The sequence below is a fragment of the Tamandua tetradactyla genome, chromosome 1, assembly GCF_023851605.1.
Source record: "Tamandua tetradactyla isolate mTamTet1 chromosome 1, mTamTet1.pri, whole genome shotgun sequence".
NCBI lineage: Eukaryota > Metazoa > Chordata > Mammalia > Pilosa > Myrmecophagidae > Tamandua > Tamandua tetradactyla.
In genome coordinates this window covers 11,027,688-11,047,134 of record NC_135327.1, presented here as the reverse complement: position 1 = coordinate 11,047,134, position 19,447 = coordinate 11,027,688, and the positions used below count along the sequence as shown (strand labels likewise).

Below are 19,447 nucleotides of genomic sequence, written 5' to 3'. Positions count from 1 at the left end.
GAACATAGGAATGTCATTATTGCAGGGTGCTGAAAATAGATGGTAATTAATATTTTAAAATTTTAACTTATGTGTGAGACTAAAGGAAAAAATGTTTAGGTGTCAGGCAGAAGTGCTGCACGGCTCCGTGAGCCCTTACAGAATTGTTGGAAATTAATTTGAATTATGCCATTAAACAGATGTGCTCCACGGAAAAAAAAAATGTTTATTTAGTACAAAATTTATATTTTGACTAGTGCATTTCCTAATAGAACTTATGTAGCTTAATTGAACGCCATAAGTACATGGAACCTTGAGTAGGTTATGGGATTTTAGTGGTTTGTCCAGAGTGATGCCCCGATAAATCCCAGAGTGATTAGAACAGTGAATAAAAAAGTATTTGCAAAGTCCCCTGGGAGGAATGGTGAGAAACTGAATTTTTGATATTCTCACAAACTTTGGGGACAACCAAAGCAATAGGCTGAGCCCCCCAATCTTGGGGTTTGTTCATATGAAACTTAACCCCACAAAGGATAGGCTAAGCCTACTTAAAATCAGGCCTAAGAGTCACCCCCAAGAGAACCTCTTTTGTTGCTCAGATGTGGTCTCTCTCGCCAACCAAAACAACAAGTAAACTCACCACCCTCCTCCTGTCTACATGGGACATGACTCCCAGGGGTGTGGACCTTCCTGGCAATGTGGGACAGAAATCCTAGAATGAACTGAGACTCAGCATCAAGGGATTGAGAAAACCTCGACCAAAAGGGCGAAGAGAGAATTGAGACGAAATTAAGTGTCGGTGACTGAGAGATTCCAAACAGAGTCAAGAGGTTATCCTGGAGGTTATTCTTACGCATTAAATGGATATCACCTTGTTAGTCAAGGTGTAATGGAGAGAGAGACGGGGCCAAGATGGCGGCTTAGTAAGGTATGCACGTCTTAGTTCCTCCTCCAGAGCAACTACTAGGTGACCAGAAACAGTGCAGAACAGCTCCCCGGGCCACGGCAGGGACCAGACACACAGCGTACCCCAGTCTGGACTGGCTGGACCAACTGTGAGACTCCGCTGCAGTGAGCTCCCCAATCGGCGTGCGCTTCCCCAGGCCGCGGCGGCTGGCTGCCGGTGCCCCTCCCTCCCTCCTTCCCGGACCGGAGTGTCGGATCAGCAAGTGCCCCAAGCCACGGCGACCGGCGCCCCTCCCCCACAGGCGGCTTCCTGGTCTGGCTGCGAGGCTTGGATCAGCGAGTTCATTATGAAGCCACAGTGGTCAAAACAGCATGGTACTGGCATAAAGATAGATATATCGACCAATGGAATTGAATAGAGTGCTTAGATATAGACCCTCTCATCTATGGACATTTGATCTTTGATAAGGCAGTCAAGCCAACTCACCTGGAACAGAAGTCTCTTCAATAAATGGTGCCTAGAGAACTGGATATCTATATGCAAAAGAATGAAAGAGGACCCGTATCTCACACCCTATACAAAAGTTAACTCAAAATGGATCAAAGATCTAAACATTAGGTCTAAGACCATAAAACAGTTAGAGGAAAAGGTAGGGAGATATCTTATGAATCTTACAATTGGAGGCGGTTTTGTGGACCTTACACCTAAAGCAAGAGCACTGAAGAAAGAAAGAAAGAAATGGGAGTTCCTCAAAATTAAACACTTTTGTGCATCAAAGAACTTCATCAAGAAAGTAAAAAGACATACTACACAATGGGAGACAATATTTGGAAACGACATATCAGATAAAGGTCTAGTATCCAGAATTTATAATGAGATTGTTCAACTCAACAAGAAAAAGACAGCCAATCCAATTACAAAATGGGAAAAAGACTTGAACGGACAGTTCTCAGAAGAGGAAATACAAATGGCCAAAAGGCACATGAAGAGATGCTCAGTGTCCCTGGCCATTAGAGAAATGCAAATCAAAACCACAATGAGATATCATCTCACACCCCCAGAATGGCCATTATCAACAAAACAGAAAATGACAAGTGCTGGAGAGGATGTGGAGAAAGAGGCACACTTATTCAGTGTTGGTGGGAATGTCAAATGGTGCAACCACTGTGGAAGGCAGTTTGGCAGTTCCTCAAAAAGCTGAATATAGAATTGCCATATGACCCAGCAATACCATTGCTAGGTATCTACTCAGAGGACTTAAGGGCAAAGACACAAATGGACATTTGCACACCAATGTTTATAGCAGCATTATGTACAATTGCAAAGAGATGGAAACAGCCAAAATGTCCATCAACAGACGAGTGGCTAAACAAACTGTGGTATATACATTTGATGGAATATTATGCAGCTTTAAGACAGAATAAACTTATGAAGCATGTAATAACATGGATGGACCTAGAGAACATCATGCTGAGTGAGACTAGCCAAAAACTAAAGGACAAATACTGTATGGTCCCACTGATGTGAACCGACATTAGAGAATAAACTTGGAATATGTCATTGGTAACAGAGACCATCAGGAGATAGAAATAGGGTAAGATAATGGGTAATTGGAGCTGAAGGGATACAGACTGTGTAACAAGACTGTATACAAAAACTCAGAAATGGACAGCACAATACTACCTAACTGTAATGTAATTATGTTAAAACACTGAATGAAGCTGCATCTGAGGTATAGTTTTTGTTTGTTTGTTTTTAATTTTTTTTATTTTTTCACTCTATTATCGTTTTATTTCTTTTTCTGTTGTCTTTATTTCTTTTTCTAAATCTATGCAAATGTACTAAGAAATGATAAATATGCATCTATGTGATGATATTAAGAATTACTGACTGTATATGTAGAATGGAATGATTCCTAAATGTTGTTAGTTAATTTTTTTTAATTAATAAAAAAAAAAAAGATGTAATGGAGAGGCTGGAGGGAGCTGCCTGAAAATGTAGAGCTGTGTTCCAGTAGCCACGTTTCTTGATGATGATTGTGTAATGATATAGCTTTCACAATGTGATTGTGAAAACCTTGTGTCTGATGCTCCTTTTATCTACCTTATCAACAGATGAGTAAAACAAATGAAATATAAATAATAGGGGGAACAAATATTAAAATAAATTTAGTTGAAATGCTAGTTATCAATGAAGGGGAGGAATAAGGGGTATGGTATGTGTGAATTTTTTTCTGTTGTCTTTCTGAATTGATGTCAGTGTTCTAAGAAATTATCATGATGATGAATATGCAACTGTGATGATATTGTGAATTACTGATTATAGATGTAGAACGGAATGATCATAATAAAAAAAATTTTAAGTTAAAAAATATATATATTGGCAAATGTCATTGTCCGCAGTACAAATCTTTGAGGGAGACTGAATTAGAGAACAAGGTTTAGCCCCTTCCTGACCTCCCACTTCTCACCCTGAATCTATATCTTGACCCCATTTACCCACTCTGCTAAGTGAATAAGCAGTTATATTAGAAAGAAAAAGGTAAAACATGGTGGGCATACTGCTTTTTAAAGGAAGTCTTCCAGGGGGTGCGAGGGTAGTTTAGTGGTAGAATTCTTACCTTCCATGTGGGAGACCTGGATTTGATTCCTGGCCCAAGCACTTCCCAAACAGAGAAACTAGCAAAAACAAAAAATTCAACAAATGGTGTTGCTATAATGGGATGCTCACAGGAAAAAGAATGAAATATGACCCTGCCATACTGCATACAAAAAAAAAAATAGTTACCCAAAGAATATCAAATGTAACCGATCAATTTAGGTTCTTATCCATTAGAGAAGGGTGACTGAGTTAGGGAAGTGAAGAGGACCTTAAATGTAGCCTCCTCTCTGCCCTTACAATAGATATCTTGTTTTACTGATACGGTTATTGCTTTTGTTTTTAATTTAAAGAAATTGTATTAGAGAACTTGTGGGTTACAGAACAATCATGCATAAAATATAGGATTCCCATTGCATTGGTGAGGAAAATTTGTTACAATTGATAATAGTACTTCTTATGTAATTTTATTTTTTAGAAGTAGTTACATTTGTTACAATTGATGAAAGATTATTAAAGTCATACTATTAACTATTGTACATAGTTTAAGTAGGGGTATTTTTTCCCATATTCCCAGCCAATTGTGTATGTTTTTTTTTATTTTCATACATTTTTATTTTATTACTCATCTATTCATGTCCTGTTTAAATGGGGTGTGGGTACCAAGGGTTTTGCTGTCAGATGGTCATAAAATGAAAACTATGATCAAGGCTACTGTTTTATAACTCAACAGTTTCTGGTATTTTTTTCTGGCTATTCTAATATACTAGAAACTAAAAAGAAATATTTATATAATGAGTCAGTAGTTATAAAATGATAGGATTTTCATGAAGACCTTGCCTGTAAGACCTGGACAAATTCCGTTTTCTAGAAGTAGTCTGAGAAAACATGTCCAAGAGTGGTGTTACTCTAGAGGCTTTGTTCAGGGACATTTTACAGGAACCACTGTGCTTCCTGGGGGTCAGCTCTTCCAGTCTAGATCTAGACAAAAGCTTTTCCTTCCTCTGACCCCATCCCAATGTCCTTATTTGAGAGAGTCTTGGATCCTCGTGCCAGATACCTAGCCGTCCTGTGAAAAAAATTGATCTAGTGGTATCCTCTGTGAACGACTTAATTGCTGGGTTTTTCTAAACCTTGTTTCCTTGACTGTTACCTTCCATTTCAGAATCATGACTAAGGAGTTGAACAAATGTAACCTTTGGGGACTTTGAAGACTAGGAGATAGGATTTGGTAGGCCCATGTGTATTAGAGTGATGGGCAAGAGCCCACTCCTGGGCTGGATGTTATATTGCTGGAAGATGGGCGTTTTAGATCTTCTGTTTTGTATGTATATGTAAGAACAGTTGTCATAGAGATTTTTATTGACTTGTACATGAGGAACAGCTTGTATCACACCTTTTCTTATTCATCATTTTAAATGTCAAATTGTACTTAGAGAAATTTTGAGCTCTCCAGTATCAAGAATAGGGCTTAGATATTTCTTCTTTGTCACCGACTAGTAAGTCGCCTACACACAACTAAGTAGTTATTGAACCTCTTATTTTGTAGCCAAATAAGCACATACAACTAGTGTGCATACAGTTGTGGGAGAGTGCTTACGACTCCTTAGAACACCCCTTGTAAGCTTTCATTTCTGAATGTTAAGATATACAAATGAAAGACTTTTTGCTTTATGTATCCTACACTCCTGCATGCTCAAATGGCCAGTTATCTTGACTTCTTTCTTAGACCTCAAAGACCATACATTGACATAGGCAGTGATAGGCATAAAATGTGGGTAGGAGTAACTATCCTTCTCCTTTGTTTCAGCCAGGGGGGGTGGTTCAGAGCAGAGATTCTTGGGTTCTTCAATTCCTTCACTGTGAACATATCATGTAGTTTGTTTTGCACTTTGTCACACTGCCTCCTTTTCTGGGATTTCTTCGGCTTTTTCTTTCCCTCCCTTTCTCACTTGACATTCTTATTGGCCTCTGCTTGAGTCTATTTCCATTCAACATGGTATCAGAAATATTCATCCTTCGGTGATGTATAAGTTCAGTTGTTTTTAGATCCTTTTAATAACCCTTCATTGACTTTAGAATCAATTTTTAAACCTTCCACCAAAAGATCTATTTCCCTCAGTCCAGTCAAGGAACACTCTTAAATATAGAAGTTAGAAAATGGCAAATAATTATGGCTGTTGTGTACCTTAGTAATTATATGCTGTAGTCTTTGGTTCTGCATCTCTTAAAGTTTTAGCACACTCTGAATGGTTATCTTTTATGGAATTTAGTCCTAGGAGAAAACTGCTTTTGAGCACAAGGCTGTGGTGGTGATGTGGAAATGGGAATCTTGAGATATTTTATACCCTTTGTGGTGACAGGAGAAGTTAAATTTGGGGACATGCCATGTGGGTTTTCCCCAAGAACATGAATATTTTACAGAAGGAAAGCCAGAGGCTTTTATTAGCAATCAGAAAGGAGTCAGTTTTGCTTGACGGTAAAATTGGACAGTGAATTCTTTTTTTTTTTTTAATTTTTTAAAATTTTTATTAATAAAACCAATCAACATACAATATGAACATTCTTTTTTTTATCACATAGTTGTATATTCACCATCATGATCATTTCTCAGAACATTTGCATCAATTCAGAAAAAGAAATAAAAAGAAAACAGAAGAAAATCCATACATACCATACCTCGCATCCCTCCTTTTCATTGATCACCAATATTTCAATCTACTAAATTTATTTTAACATTTGTTCCCCCTATTATTTATTTATTTTTAATCCATATGTTTTACTCATTTGTCCGTAAGGTAGATAAAAGAAGCATCATTTTTCTGAATTGATGCAGATGTTGTAAGAAATGATCATGATGATGAATATATTTTAAAAAAAACAAAAGAAGCATCAGACACAAGGTTTTCACAATCACACAGTCACATTGCAAAAGCCATGTGATTATACAATCATCTTCAAGAAACATGGCTACTGGAACACGGCTCTACATTTTCAGACACTTCCCTCCATCCTCTGTTACACCTTAACTAAAAAGGTGATATCTATTTAATGTATAAGAATAACCCCCAGGATAACCTCTTGACTCTGTTTGGAATTTCTCAGCCATTGACACTTTATTTTGTCTCAATTCTCTCTTCCCCCTTTCAGTCAAGAAGGTTTTCTCAGTCCCCTGGTGCTGAGTCCCAGCTCATTCTAAGATTTCTGACCCACGTTGCCAGGAAGATCCACACCCCTGGGAGTCATGTCCCACGTAGAGACGGGGAGGGCAGTGAGATTGCTTGTTGTGTGGACTGAGAGAGAGAGGCCACATCTGAGCAACAAAAGAGGTTCTCTTGGGGGTGAATCTTAGGCCTAATTTTAAGTAGGCTTAGCCTATCCTTTGTGAGGTTAAGTTCATATGAACAAACCCAAGGTTGGAGGCTCAGCCCGTTGCTTTGGTTGTCTCCACTGCTTGTGAGAATATCAAGAATTCTCCACTTGGGGAAGTGAATTTTCCCCCTTTCTCACCATTCCCCCAAGGGGACTTTGCATATTGGACAATGAATTCTTAACAGGTTAAATGCCCCAAACTCACTTTTCAATATATTCTTTTTCTGTCTTGCTTAAGCTCAAGTTCCATCTCTTTGGTTCAAAGCTTTGAACTTTTTGATATTCAAAGTGTATCTTTAATTTACCTTTCCTAATGAATCCATCTTTGGGGTTGATTCTGCAGGGTGAGAAAGACTGGCAGAAATATGAGACCGCTCGGCGACTGAAGAAGTGTGTGGACAAGATCCGGAACCAGTATCGAGAAGACTGGAAGTCCAAAGAGATGAAAGTGCGGCAGAGAGCTGTAGCCCTGTACTTCATTGACAAGGTGAGGCTGCCTTCCTGTCAGCACCGGCTCATGTGTTCAGATCAATACGAATATGGGGAGTATCTTCTTTGCTCCAGTCCCATTGTCAAGTCCTGGAGAGGTGGTAATAGCCAAGATGCCCACAAGCCTGTCCTCCCTAAGTCTCTGGTCCAGTAAGGTATTCGGTATGTTTGCTGCTGTCTGAATAACAGTCTACCTAGTAGAAGGATTTACATAATATGAATGTGTCAGGAACACTGATGTTTTCTATAGCAGTGGCTTTCAAACTTTTTTGCCCATAACCCGCAATACAAAATTCATTTTATTTGCATCACAACCCAGTAAACATAATTTTGCGTGTATGTGTGTGTGCATGTAAGGGAAACAAAAGTTGTACAAACAATTGTAACCTTACTACTAGTAGTGAATTCTTTTTATTTCTTATACTATTCTATTTAAAGGATGGTTTTAACTCTTAAATTTGGCTGGATTAATTCGTTAGACTAGTTAATCACAACTACAGTTTGAAAAAGAATGTTTTAGTAGGCATCGATTTCTCAGTACTCTTTAGAAGAAAATGACTTCATATGTTTTTTCCTAATTTTGCACTGCTTATATTTTGCCACAAGTTCTGAATTGTCACAAAATTAGGAGATTAGCCTTTTTAAGTCTGGTTGTACAAAATAGAAACACTCTCACTTGCTGCCTTGTTTTTAAAATAAAACATCTCCCTTTTCCCCCTCCTCATTTGAGAGGACATAAAGAAAAAGACCGGAATCTCTCGCAAAGTTCAATATCACCATGGCTCTCCACTGCAGAATCCAGAGTGTCTCCCGGCCCCGTGAAATGATGTCCTTTCCCCAAAGTGAAATGAGAGGCTTCTGGTTTGGGTTTTCTAGAAATCCTGTGAGATTCCAGTCTTTTCATTTAGTCTTCTCTTTTTCTATTTCCTTCCTGAACAGCTTGCTTTGAGAGCAGGCAATGAGAAGGAGGAAGGCGAAACAGCAGACACTGTGGGCTGCTGCTCTCTCCGTGTGGAACATATTAACCTGCACCCGGAACTGGATGGTCAGGAATATGTAGTAGAATTTGACTTCCTTGGGAAGGACTCAATCAGATACTATAACAAGGTCCCTGTTGAGAAACGAGTAAGTTAACGTGGCCTCTGTTCCCTGGCATGTTTTTTTTTAATTGTCGTTCATGAAACAAGCATTTATTGACTGCTTTCTGTGTACTCTGCACTGTGCTGGGTGCTGGAAAAAATGACTTGAGAGAGGAGAAAACTGTTCAGTGTCCTGTATACCTCCTTTTAGTCCCTTTCTCCCTTGTGCTACCTTCTTGGGAATAAGAGGCCATCTCCTTTAGGAGTATTGAACAGAACATCCTAAGAGAGCTGGCTTCACAGTTAACTCCAAGTAAGATCTAACCTAGCATGTTGTTTTAGTAATTTAACCACATCCCAGTACCCCCTGGTCAACTAGCACATTTATCAGTTTTGCAGCTTTGCGCGACCTCTTCCCAACTCCTGAGTGTGAAAATGTAGCCATTAGTCCCCAGGTCTCTGAGCCATAGCTGAAAAGGGTGCTGCAGCTGTGTAGTCCCTGGCCTAATCTTTCCCAAAATGCTGGGCTTAAACAGAAACCTATAGTATGCCTGACCCCAGTAATCAAGCCATCAGCAGTTTGAAGTTTAAGCAGTAATAAGGCTTTCCTGGCTGCAGAAATCCTCTAAATTAACGGAAACTAAAGAGACCTTACAATTAAATGTAACCCTAAATTGGATCCTATACTAGAAGTAAAGGACATCATTGGACCAACTAACAAAATTGGAATGTGGGCAGTAAATTAGGTGAAAGTAGGTATTGTAGATTTATGAAGCTGATGGGTACCATGGGTACCATCGTTATGTAAGAGACTATCTGTAGGAAATAGTACACAGAAATATTTATGGGTAAAGGCTATAATATATGTAAATTACCCAAAAATGGTTCCCCCTCCCAAATTATGTATATATGTGCACTAGACACATATATGTACAGAGTGAGCAAGTGTGTGTACATATGCAAATGAGGAATGGGGTTAAATGTTAACAGGTGGTGTGTTGTTCCTTGTGTATATCTGTATTTTTCCAAATTTTTTGTAAGCTTGAAATTATTTCCAAAGACAAGGTTTAAAAAATGGTAATCAGGCTTTGTCTATTTCTTTTAGGTTTTTAAGAACCTACAACTATTCATGGAAAACAAGCAGCCTGAAGATGATCTTTTTGATAGACTTAATGTAAGTCAACAGAGTACCTAGGGTTGAAACGGGTCCAAACCAGGACCTCACAAGCTCCCAAAGAGAAGAGAATTACCTGGTGGTAACTTGGGCTCTCCCTGCAGCGTAGCCTGGCTTTATGGCTTTCTAGACACTTCTTCTTCCCTCAGGGCACACTGTGAATCCATAGCCAGGAGTGGGTCACCCCTGTATTGCAGAAGGACTGCCAAACCCTGAGGGCAGGAGTAGAGAAGTCCTGCCTTTCATTCTTTCCTGGCTCCTACGAATCCTTCACTTGGCTGAATGCCCAGCTACCTCTGCTGGACACCCAAGACCTGTCCCTGAGGTCCTATCAGGGAAGGACAAATTTGCTTTATTGGCTTTCCTAAGATTAAAGTACTTCATAGGGAGGGAAGATATCACACAACCCTATATACACAGGGATTCTTTGCCCTCTTTTTCTTACTTCATACTGGCAGGAATTTGGTAGAGTTTTTGACTACACTGGCAGATGTGACTCCTTGAACTTGCCAGAGGGGGCAGAGGTATGCCTTTACCTAAATTCCAACATCCTCTCTTCTGCTTTGTCTTCTCCAGACTGGTATTCTAAATAAGCATCTTCAGGATCTCATGGAGGGCTTGACAGCGAAGGTTTTCCGTACATACAATGCCTCCATCACACTACAGCAGCAGCTAAAAGAACTCACAGCCCGTAAGTACTGCTTGGCCTACTTCTCTACCGAGATGTCCAGTATCCTTGCTTAGCTAAATCATAGATCAGTTCCATTATTTCTGCTTAATATTGGGACTAAATTCCCACCCCCACTCCCCAGACATAAAGTAAAGAGCTAAGGCTTAGTTATATAAACCTAGGATCATTACTATTTCCCATACTCCCGTCGCAGTTTCTAAGTTAATTTCATGGAATGCTACAGGGGCTTTCCATCTGCTCTGAAAATGTTTTGCATTTTGTATTTTGTATATATGTTATTAAAAGGCTCATAGAGTGAAGACATAACACTGTGATGTTCTGTAAAATCATAAAAAGTAAGGTTGTCATGGTTACTAGAAAAATATAGGAGCAAGTCCTTTCACTAAGATCTTTTTTTTTTTTAAACCACAAGAGTAGGTAATAGTCTCCTAAAAGTAGTTGCAGAAGGTATCACCAAGATCCACAGTCTTTTTTTCCTGGAGCTCAATCACTGCTAAGTTTCTACTGTCCTCTCTAAAAATGTCAAGTGGCCTTAGAAGATGAGCCAGAAAAGCCAGAGATGGGTATTTTGAGGGTCATTATTTTGGGTGAGTTAAAGAATGCCATCCAGTACAAGTAAAAAAGTCCTAGGATGACATTTGAGATTTTTATTTTGAACAAATACATTCTTTTATAGTTTAAAAATGTAAAATTGACAGTCCTTTAGTCTTACCCTCCTCTACAGACTTTTCCTGTCCCAATTCCACATTATCTTAGGACCACATTGGGTAGGAGGTAGGGCATCAGGGAATAAGACAGGCGGTCCCTGACCCAAACTCCTTGGGTGAGAAGGATATGAATTTACTATAATAATATTACTGAGACCCAGAATTCCTCTTGTAATAGAAATTTGCCCAGGTTAAGCTTACCTACAAAATTCCTAGTGTCGTGTTCTTAGGACTCTGTTGACTTTCAGATTTTGATCTTGTGCTTTGGAGAAAACTTGAATTAATCATCTGGGTGAGATAAGGGCCAGATGAGGCACTAGGGAAAGAAAAGCTGTGTGTTCTGTTCAGGTATACAAATGAGCCTCACTGTTATATTTCTTTCTCTATAGCGGATGAGAACATCCCAGCGAAGATCCTTTCTTATAACCGTGCCAACCGAGCTGTTGCAATTCTCTGTAACCATCAGAGAGCACCACCAAAAACTTTTGAGAAGTCCATGATGAACTTGCAGACCAAGGTATCTTAGATCTGGATGATGCGGTAACAAAATGAAGAAAACATATCTGCTATGGGCAGATAATCTGAAAATGAGAGGCATTTATAATCTAGCTGTCTAAATTGGGATATCAGAAATCCAGTTCTCGGTCTGTTCTAGAGTAAAGGACCATGTGACTAAAGAGTGCCTGTTATTCAGGAAGTCTTAAGTCTTTATTTTTATTTTATGGATAGAAGTTCTGTGTTGGTCACTACTATTTTGGAAAGCTAAATCTTGGAAAGATAGACCTCTTTGAAAGGCTGCTAATGATTATCTTTATATGTATACATAAGGAAATGGAGATAAAAATGATCTTCTTCAGAATTCCTTGCCACAGAACAGAAATACAGCTATTCCCAAATTAGATTGTTTCAAATTGAAAAGATGATTAAACAATGGTACTTAAAGACTTTATTTGCAAAATAATGACCCCCTAATTGTAGCACAAGTCTTTTGTTATTTTCACACATTCCACACTAATCATATTTTTTTATAATTTATCATCAAACATCTGTTAAATACTGGCTATGTGCCAGACAGAGTTGCTGCCCTTCCGCCTAGAGGGAGAGATTGACATGCAAACAAGTAGCTGCTGTTACTCTTCCAAGTGTCTCTTCCCTCTGACTCTGCCTGGTACTGTGCTTTTAGGCCACAAAGCATTAATTAACATTTTATGATGAATATTTCTGCATCAGTAATGCTACATAACCAGTCCATCCTAATTTACTAACATTGAGAAGTCCTAGATATTTCACTGTGGAGGAAAGGCATAGGATTATAAAGGAAACCAATTACATTGAAATACCATTTTCAAAATATATTTTAAAATCTGTGATATAGTAATAGATGTGTTTCCTTATTAAATTATTAAGTAAGTTCTTGAGGGTGGGTCTAATAAAACTGTAAAATTCAAGGTTGTAATGAATATAAATGTTACTTCAATATTTTTGCAACAATTATATAAAAATATCAAATTTCTATTGATAAAGTCACAGATACTTTTGACATTGTTATGGTTTATTGCCTGTATTCATAATTGAAAAAGAAATGCCTCATTTGAATTAGAGGTTAGTGTAATTACAGATTTAATTTTTTTTGATACAAGTGCACAGAGTTCTATAGTTGGAAAACTAAAATTTAAAAACTGCTGTAGAGCGAGACTGTATGCATTTTCAGGACCAGAATGTTTAATTTCTGTGGAAATTTCCTCAGGATAAATACCTAGGAGTTAGACACTTTGGGTCAAAAGACATGGAAAACCTACGATTCATGCATAGATATAATCTAGTGTTTCCTGAAGGAATGTACGCGTCCATCCTTAGACCTCTTGCATACTTGGACCTTATGGCTGACAGGCATAGAGTCCTACAACCACCTATCCTAGCAGTTCCCATTTGCTGCCACTCTTGAATGGTAGTCATCTGGCTTTTTGAACTCTCCTCATATTGTCAACCCAAATCAGAAATAAAAGCTGAATATTCAGGTTGTGTTCACCTAGTTCAGGAGACCCCTCCCTAAAGCATGAGGAGGTCTTTTGTTGATCTCACTCTGGAACCACTCTTTGGGCAGCTTAGGCTGCCTGCCAGACGGGCCCTCCAAGCCTCAGAACTCTCCCCTGTGTCCCACAAAGCAAACACACATCCCTATTTGTCAAGTGAATCAATGGAGTCTTTGATGCTCTGAGAAAATTTGACATAGCATGCCAATTTAGCATTTACAGAAATGGTTAAATGATTGTGGTTTGCTGCATATCTAGCTGTAAGAAGAATCTGATCAGTGGTGTGTATGGTACTTTTGTGTATAGAATCATTTCCCTCAGTTTGGCTTTCAACAACTTGGATGTTGGAAGTAAGCCATTTGTAGTAAAATGTACTTAATGATTCTCTCACAATGGTGGCCTCTGTTTCCAATCTTGGACTGTGTGTGTGTATTTCTAACAGACAATTCTAAGCTCAGTAAGCAACAACCCCAAGTATGTGAGTCTGGCATATATTTACTCTGTGGAGGTTCCCTTGACCTCACAAGTCAACAAGATGATAGCAGGTATGGGATTCTTCTATCCGTTGACTGAGTGAGCTCACTGATTTGGGCTCTCCTTCCATGGTGGCACTCACTGCTGTCTTTGTGCAGAAATTGTGGGGTTCTTCAGAGAAGCTTCAAGGGTTATAACAAGCAACCATGGCTAAAGTTGCCATTGCGTCTTCCTTCATAGACCAGAACTCCATGATATTTCATTTGGAGGAGAAAAAGTCTACAGTTAAAAATGTTTTCAAACTTCTGCTCTTTAGTGATAACTGCTTTAATGTCCTTTCTGCCTCAGACCTCTCACCTTTTAGAAACAGATTGCCAAAGCTGGAGTATCCCATAGGTTGGTTTGGAATAGACTGGCTAAGCTCATTTGGCTTCCTGGGTACCTTTTTTTTTTTTTTTCAATCATCACAATCGATTTTTATTTTCTTTTTTGTGGAAAATAGCCATATATACAAAAAAAACAATAGATTTCAAAGCATATCATGACAGTTAGCTGTAGAACAGATATCAGAATTTAGTATGGGTTACAACTCCACAATTTTAGGTTTTTACTTCTAAGATTAGGTTTTTACTCTAAGACATTGGAGACTAAAAGACATATCAGTATAATGATTCAGCAGTCATACTCATTTGGTAAACCCTACCTTCTCTGTATAACTCCACCATCACCTTTGATCTTTCTCCCACTATTTAGGGGTATTTGGGCTATGCCCATTCTTGCTTTGTCATGTTGGAAGGGGTTGTTGATATTTTGGGATAGGGGGATGGAGCTAATTGATGTTATGGAGAGGCTGGCCCCTCTGCATTTCAAAACTTACCTAGTCCACAGACCCATCTGGAGGTTTGTAGGTTTCTGAAGTTACCCTAGTACATGGAACCTTTGTGGAATCTTATATATTGCCCCAGGTGTTCTTTAGGATTGTCAGGAATGGTTTTGGTTGGGGTTTGACAAGTTATGATAGGTAGTAATGTCTAACTCAGGTTTGCGAAAAAATGACTTCCCTAGTAGCCTCTTGACTCTATTTGAAACTCTCTCAGCCACTGAAACGTTATTTGTTACACTTCTTCCCCCCCCCCCCCCCCTTTTCTTCAGGATAGCTTTTGTTGATCCCATGATGCCAGGGCCAAGCTCATCCCTGGGAGTCACCTCCCATGCCACCAGGGAGACTTTCACCCCTGCTTGTCGTGTCCCACATAGTGGGGAGGGCAATGGTTTCACCTGCAGAGTTGGGCTTAGAGAGTATGAGTCCACATCTGAGCAACAAAAGAGGTCCTCCGGAAGTATTCTTAGGCATACCTATAGATATGCTAAACTTCTCCACTACTTACATAAGCTTCACAAGAGCAAGCCTGAAGATCAAGGGGCTTGGCCTGTTGATTTGGGTGTCCCTAATGTTTGACACAGTATCAGGGGTTTCCCTGGTGGTAAAGTTTAATAGTTCCACATTTTTTCTCCCATCCTTCAAGGGACTTTGCCAATACTTTTTGATTATCTGCTTAATATACTCTGGGATATATCCAGGCATTACATGAAGCAATACAGGATTAAAGGCCCTCATTCTTATTCTGGGCTCCCTATGTTTGGATTGTTTAAATGATCTATCCAGACCTGCTAACTTTTTTTTTCCCCACAATCACACAGTCACACTGCGAAAGCTATATATTATACAGTCATCTTCAAGAAACATGGCTACTGGAGCACAGCTCTGCATTTTCAGGCAGTTCCCTCCAGCCTCTCCATTACACCTTAACTAAACTGATGATATCTGTTTAATGTGTAGGAATAACCTCCAAGATAACCTCTCAACTCTGTTTGGAATCTCTCAGCCATTGACACTTTGTCTCACTTCACTCTTCCCCCTTTTGGTTGAGAAGGTTTTTTCAATCCCTTGATGCTGAGTTCCAGCTTATTCTAGAATTTCTGTCCCACATTGCCAGGAAGGTCCACACCCGTGGGAGTCATGTCCCACATAGAGAGGGGGAGGGCAGTGAGTTTCCTTGTTGTGTTGGCTGAGAGAGAGGCCACATCTGAGCAACAGAAGAGGTTCTCTTAGGGGTGACTCTTAGGCCTACTTTTAAGTAGGCTTAGCCTATCTTTTGCAGGGTTAAGTTTCATATGAACAAACACCAAGATTGGGGCTCAGCCTATTGCTTTGGTTGTCCCCACTGCTTGTGAAAATATCAAGAATTCTCTACTTGGGGAAGTTGAATTTTCCCTTTCTCACCATTCCCCCAAGGGGACTTAACCTGCATTCTTTTTAATTGCCATTTTTGAGTCGCTTGGATTTCTCTTCAGTGAATCCTTTTCTCTTGAGATGCTGACAATACCTTTTCAGAGCACTGGCAAATCTGAGGAAGGAGCTGGAGAAGTAGGTTCAAGGATGCTATCTCAGGCTTCAAATGGAGCATCTCCTGCAGTATTCTTGGGATGCAGCTAAAACTTGGCTTAGGAGCTATTTGATAAACAGCTCTCATCATAGCCCTTCTCCCAGGGTCTAAATCCAAAGTGTTCTCTGATGGAAAGATTAGCACTCAGATTCCTAGTCCTAGAAGGGTCTTTTCCCTGAGCTTCTGGCGTAATGGGGCTCCAGGTCACTGTGGAACCCTCATTTCTTGAAGGCTCACTAAAGAACATAAATAAACAAATAGCAGTGAATTCCACAGTCACTGTACCTTGATAAACTTACCCTTGGTGTTTTTATGTGACAAACCACCATGAGTGATAGCCTGCCTGGTGGAGTTGACTTCTGGTGAATCCCTTCTCTTTTCTCTCCTAATCCTTAGTTCTGTTCTTCTGTATCTAGATTGATGCCAAGAAGGAACAGCTAGCAGATGCCCGGAGAGACCTGAAGAGTGCTAAGGCTGATGCCAAAGTCATGAAGGATGCCAAGACCAGGAAGTATGTGCCTGGTATTATGTGAAACTGGGATTTGGTTGAGAGAGAAAAATATGCAACACTAGTCCGGCCCTGGGGACACAGCTATTCTGTAGTTTTTGAGCACTGTCTTTTGGAAAACTCCATTCCTTGGGCTTTTCCTGCCAAAAGGTGGCAGGGTGGGGAAGCAGTGTGCTCTTGTGCAGAGGCCAGCATGGTTCTTCATGACTCTTTTCCATTCTTCCAGGGTAGTTGAGTCAAAGAAGAAGGCTGTGCAGAGACTGGAGGAGCAATTAATGAAGCTTGAAGTTCAGGCCACAGATCGAGAGGAGAATAAACAAATTGCCTTAGGAACCTCCAAACTTAATTATCTGGATCCTAGGATCACAGTGGCTTGGTAAGCTTCAAGCCCCACTTGAGCTCCTGCTTCTGTCTCAAAAGGTGGAGGGGATTCTGCCTTCACATGCCATTCCTAAGCCCCACGCTTCTAGTCCTGTGTGGAAACCTCTTGCTTCTGCTGTGTTAGTAGTGCTCTGGTTGCTGAGCCTTGTCTGCAAGTGGTCCTCAGTGATCAGTACTATCATATTAACCTTCAAGTGGGTTTATATTCTGTTTTTAAAGGTTGGCACAGTCCCTATCCCTTCTGGAACTTTAAGACAGGAATAGAAATTCTTAGCCTTTATTGAAGAAAAAAGCATTAAAAAGAGCCCATCCATCAGCACTTGAAGAAGATTTTTCAGTCAAGTTTTTGCAAATGAAAGAAAAAAGGAGTCAGAGAAAAAATGAAAAATACAGATTCGAACAAACTAAAGAAAGAGACAGGAACCTTTAACAAAGACAAATTTCTCTCTACTTGTTCTTTTTCTGTTTCTCTCACACATGTGTGCACACATGCACACTCACAGATGCACAGAATCAAGTAATAGCATCCAAAATAAGTGGTTTTTTTGGAAGATCTTCAGTTAACTTGAGTAGTTTAATTTTGGGAATAGGTAGAGGTATCATCTCATGGCACCTGCTGTTCTTGGAGAATTTCCATCCCGCTCTTGTATGTGTCCTTTGTGCTAGAGGTATTGGCTTTTATGAGGCAACGTGGTACAGTGGTTGAGGGTATGTTCTCTGGACCAACACTGCTTGGTATTTCACTTCTACCAGTTAATGACTATGTGAACCTATAAGCAAATTTCTTAATCTCTGTACCTTAGTTTTGTCATCTGTACAATGTATATGATATTGGCATCTATATAGGAGAGTAATTCTCAAGATTAAAGGAGTTAATCCCACAAAACTCTTAGAACATGTCTGGTGTGCCATTAATTCACTCTGGGTTCCTCATCAGGTGAGTGTAAAGTAGAAGGTGGCACATTCAAGCCCAGGGTCCAGGTCTGGGCCATCGCTCTCTTGAGTTAACTAATCCCAGTTCTTTCTGCCTTTTTTGCAGGTGCAAGAAGTGGGGAGTCCCAATTGAGAAAATTTACAACAAAACCCAGCGGGAGAAGTTTGCCTGGGCCATTGACATGGCAGACGAGGACTATGAGTTTTAGCCAGTTGAAGAGGCAGGGTTCTGTGAAGAGGCACAGTATGGAGTGGGGAAGATGGATGAACTGGGACCCTCGCTTGCCCTCGCGCGTGAGGGAGAGAGGCAGCAAGTCTTAACAAGCCAACATCTTTGCGAAAAGATAAACCTGGAGATATTATAAGGGAGAGCTGAGCCAGTTGTCCTATGGACAACTTATTTAAAAATATTTCAGATATCAAAATTCTAGCTGTATGATTTATTTGGAATTTTGTTTTATTTTCAAGATGGCAAGTGGATGGGAATTTGTCAGAGTTCTGCCAGGCAAATTCACTGTTTCACTGAAGCATTTGGATTCTCTTAGCTACTGTATACGAAGTCCGATTATATTGGTGCGTTTTTACAGTTAGGGTTTTGCAATAACTTCTATATTTTAATAGAAATGAATTCCTAAACCCTCCCTCCCCCATTTCAGGAATTTAAAATTAAGTAGAACAAAAACCGAGCGCACCTGTTAGAGTTGTCACTATCTATTGTCATGGGAATCAATTTTCATTAAACTTGAAGCAGTTGTGACATTGGCAGTGTTTTGGTTCAGACACCTGTTCACAGAAAAGCATGATGGGAAAATACTTCCTGACTTGAGTGTTCCTTTTTAAATGTGAATTTTTATTTCTTTTTAATTATTTTAAAATATTTAAACCTTTTTCTTGATCTTAAAGATCGTGTAGATTGGGGTTGGGGAGGGATGAGGGGCGAGTGAGTCTAAGGATAATGAAATAATCAGTGACTGAAACCATTTTCCCATCATACTTTGTTCTGAGCATTCTCTGTACCATTTAAGATATCCATCTTTTTCTTTTTAAATCCCAGTCTTTCAACTTGAAAGATTTTATTTGTAAAAAGTTCCACAGGTCAGTAAATGTAGAGGAAAATGAGTATTTGGTCCAAAAAAAGGAAAAATAATCAAGATTTTAGGGCTTTTATTTTTTTCTTTTGTAATTGTGTAAAAAATGGGGGAAAAAACATAAAAAGCAGAATTTTAATGTGAAGACATTTTTTGCTATAATCATTAGTTTTAGAGGCATTGTTAGTTTAGCGTGTGTGCAGAGTCCATTTCCCACATCTTTCCTCAAGTATCTTCTATTTTTATCATGAATTCCCTTTTAATCAACTGTAGGTTATTTAAAATAAATTCCTACAACTTAACGGAAACTTAGTGTCTGCCTCTTTGTTACCTAAGGCCCCATGCCAGAGCTGGGACCCTGGGCTGGGATTTAGTATGGGGCTGAGCTTGGGATGGGATGAATCTAACACTTAGGTCCGGTCAGCAGAATGAGTCCCTCCCCAGGGTCTGGGCCTGGCCTGCCAAGTGGCGTATCCATCCTGTGTGGGTGTGGCTCACAAGGTATCCAAAGTCCACAGCCCGGGAGCTGCAGATGGAGTACAAGAACTGTATCTGAAGCTGAGTGGGTAATGGTTATTGAGCAAGAT

The 19,447-nt window shown here is 39.6% G+C and overlaps 1 protein-coding gene across 1 annotated transcript in view; it reads left to right on the top strand.

The window, feature by feature from the left end:
* Nucleotides 1-19,183, top strand: part of TOP1 (DNA topoisomerase I) — a 109,115-nt gene extending 89,932 nt beyond the window's left edge. The window contains exons 14-21 of the mRNA XM_077168493.1: nt 7,200-7,343; nt 8,285-8,470; nt 9,530-9,598; nt 10,175-10,289; nt 11,386-11,513; nt 16,367-16,461; nt 16,685-16,834; nt 17,879-19,183. Of these exons, the coding sequence (XP_077024608.1) occupies nt 7,200-7,343; nt 8,285-8,470; nt 9,530-9,598; nt 10,175-10,289; nt 11,386-11,513; nt 16,367-16,461; nt 16,685-16,834; nt 17,879-17,981 (990 nt within the window). The 3' untranslated portion in view covers nt 17,982-19,183. The remainder of the gene's footprint in view (nt 1-7,199; nt 7,344-8,284; nt 8,471-9,529; nt 9,599-10,174; nt 10,290-11,385; nt 11,514-16,366; nt 16,462-16,684; nt 16,835-17,878) is intronic.
* Nucleotides 19,184-19,447: the final 264 nt, after the last annotated feature.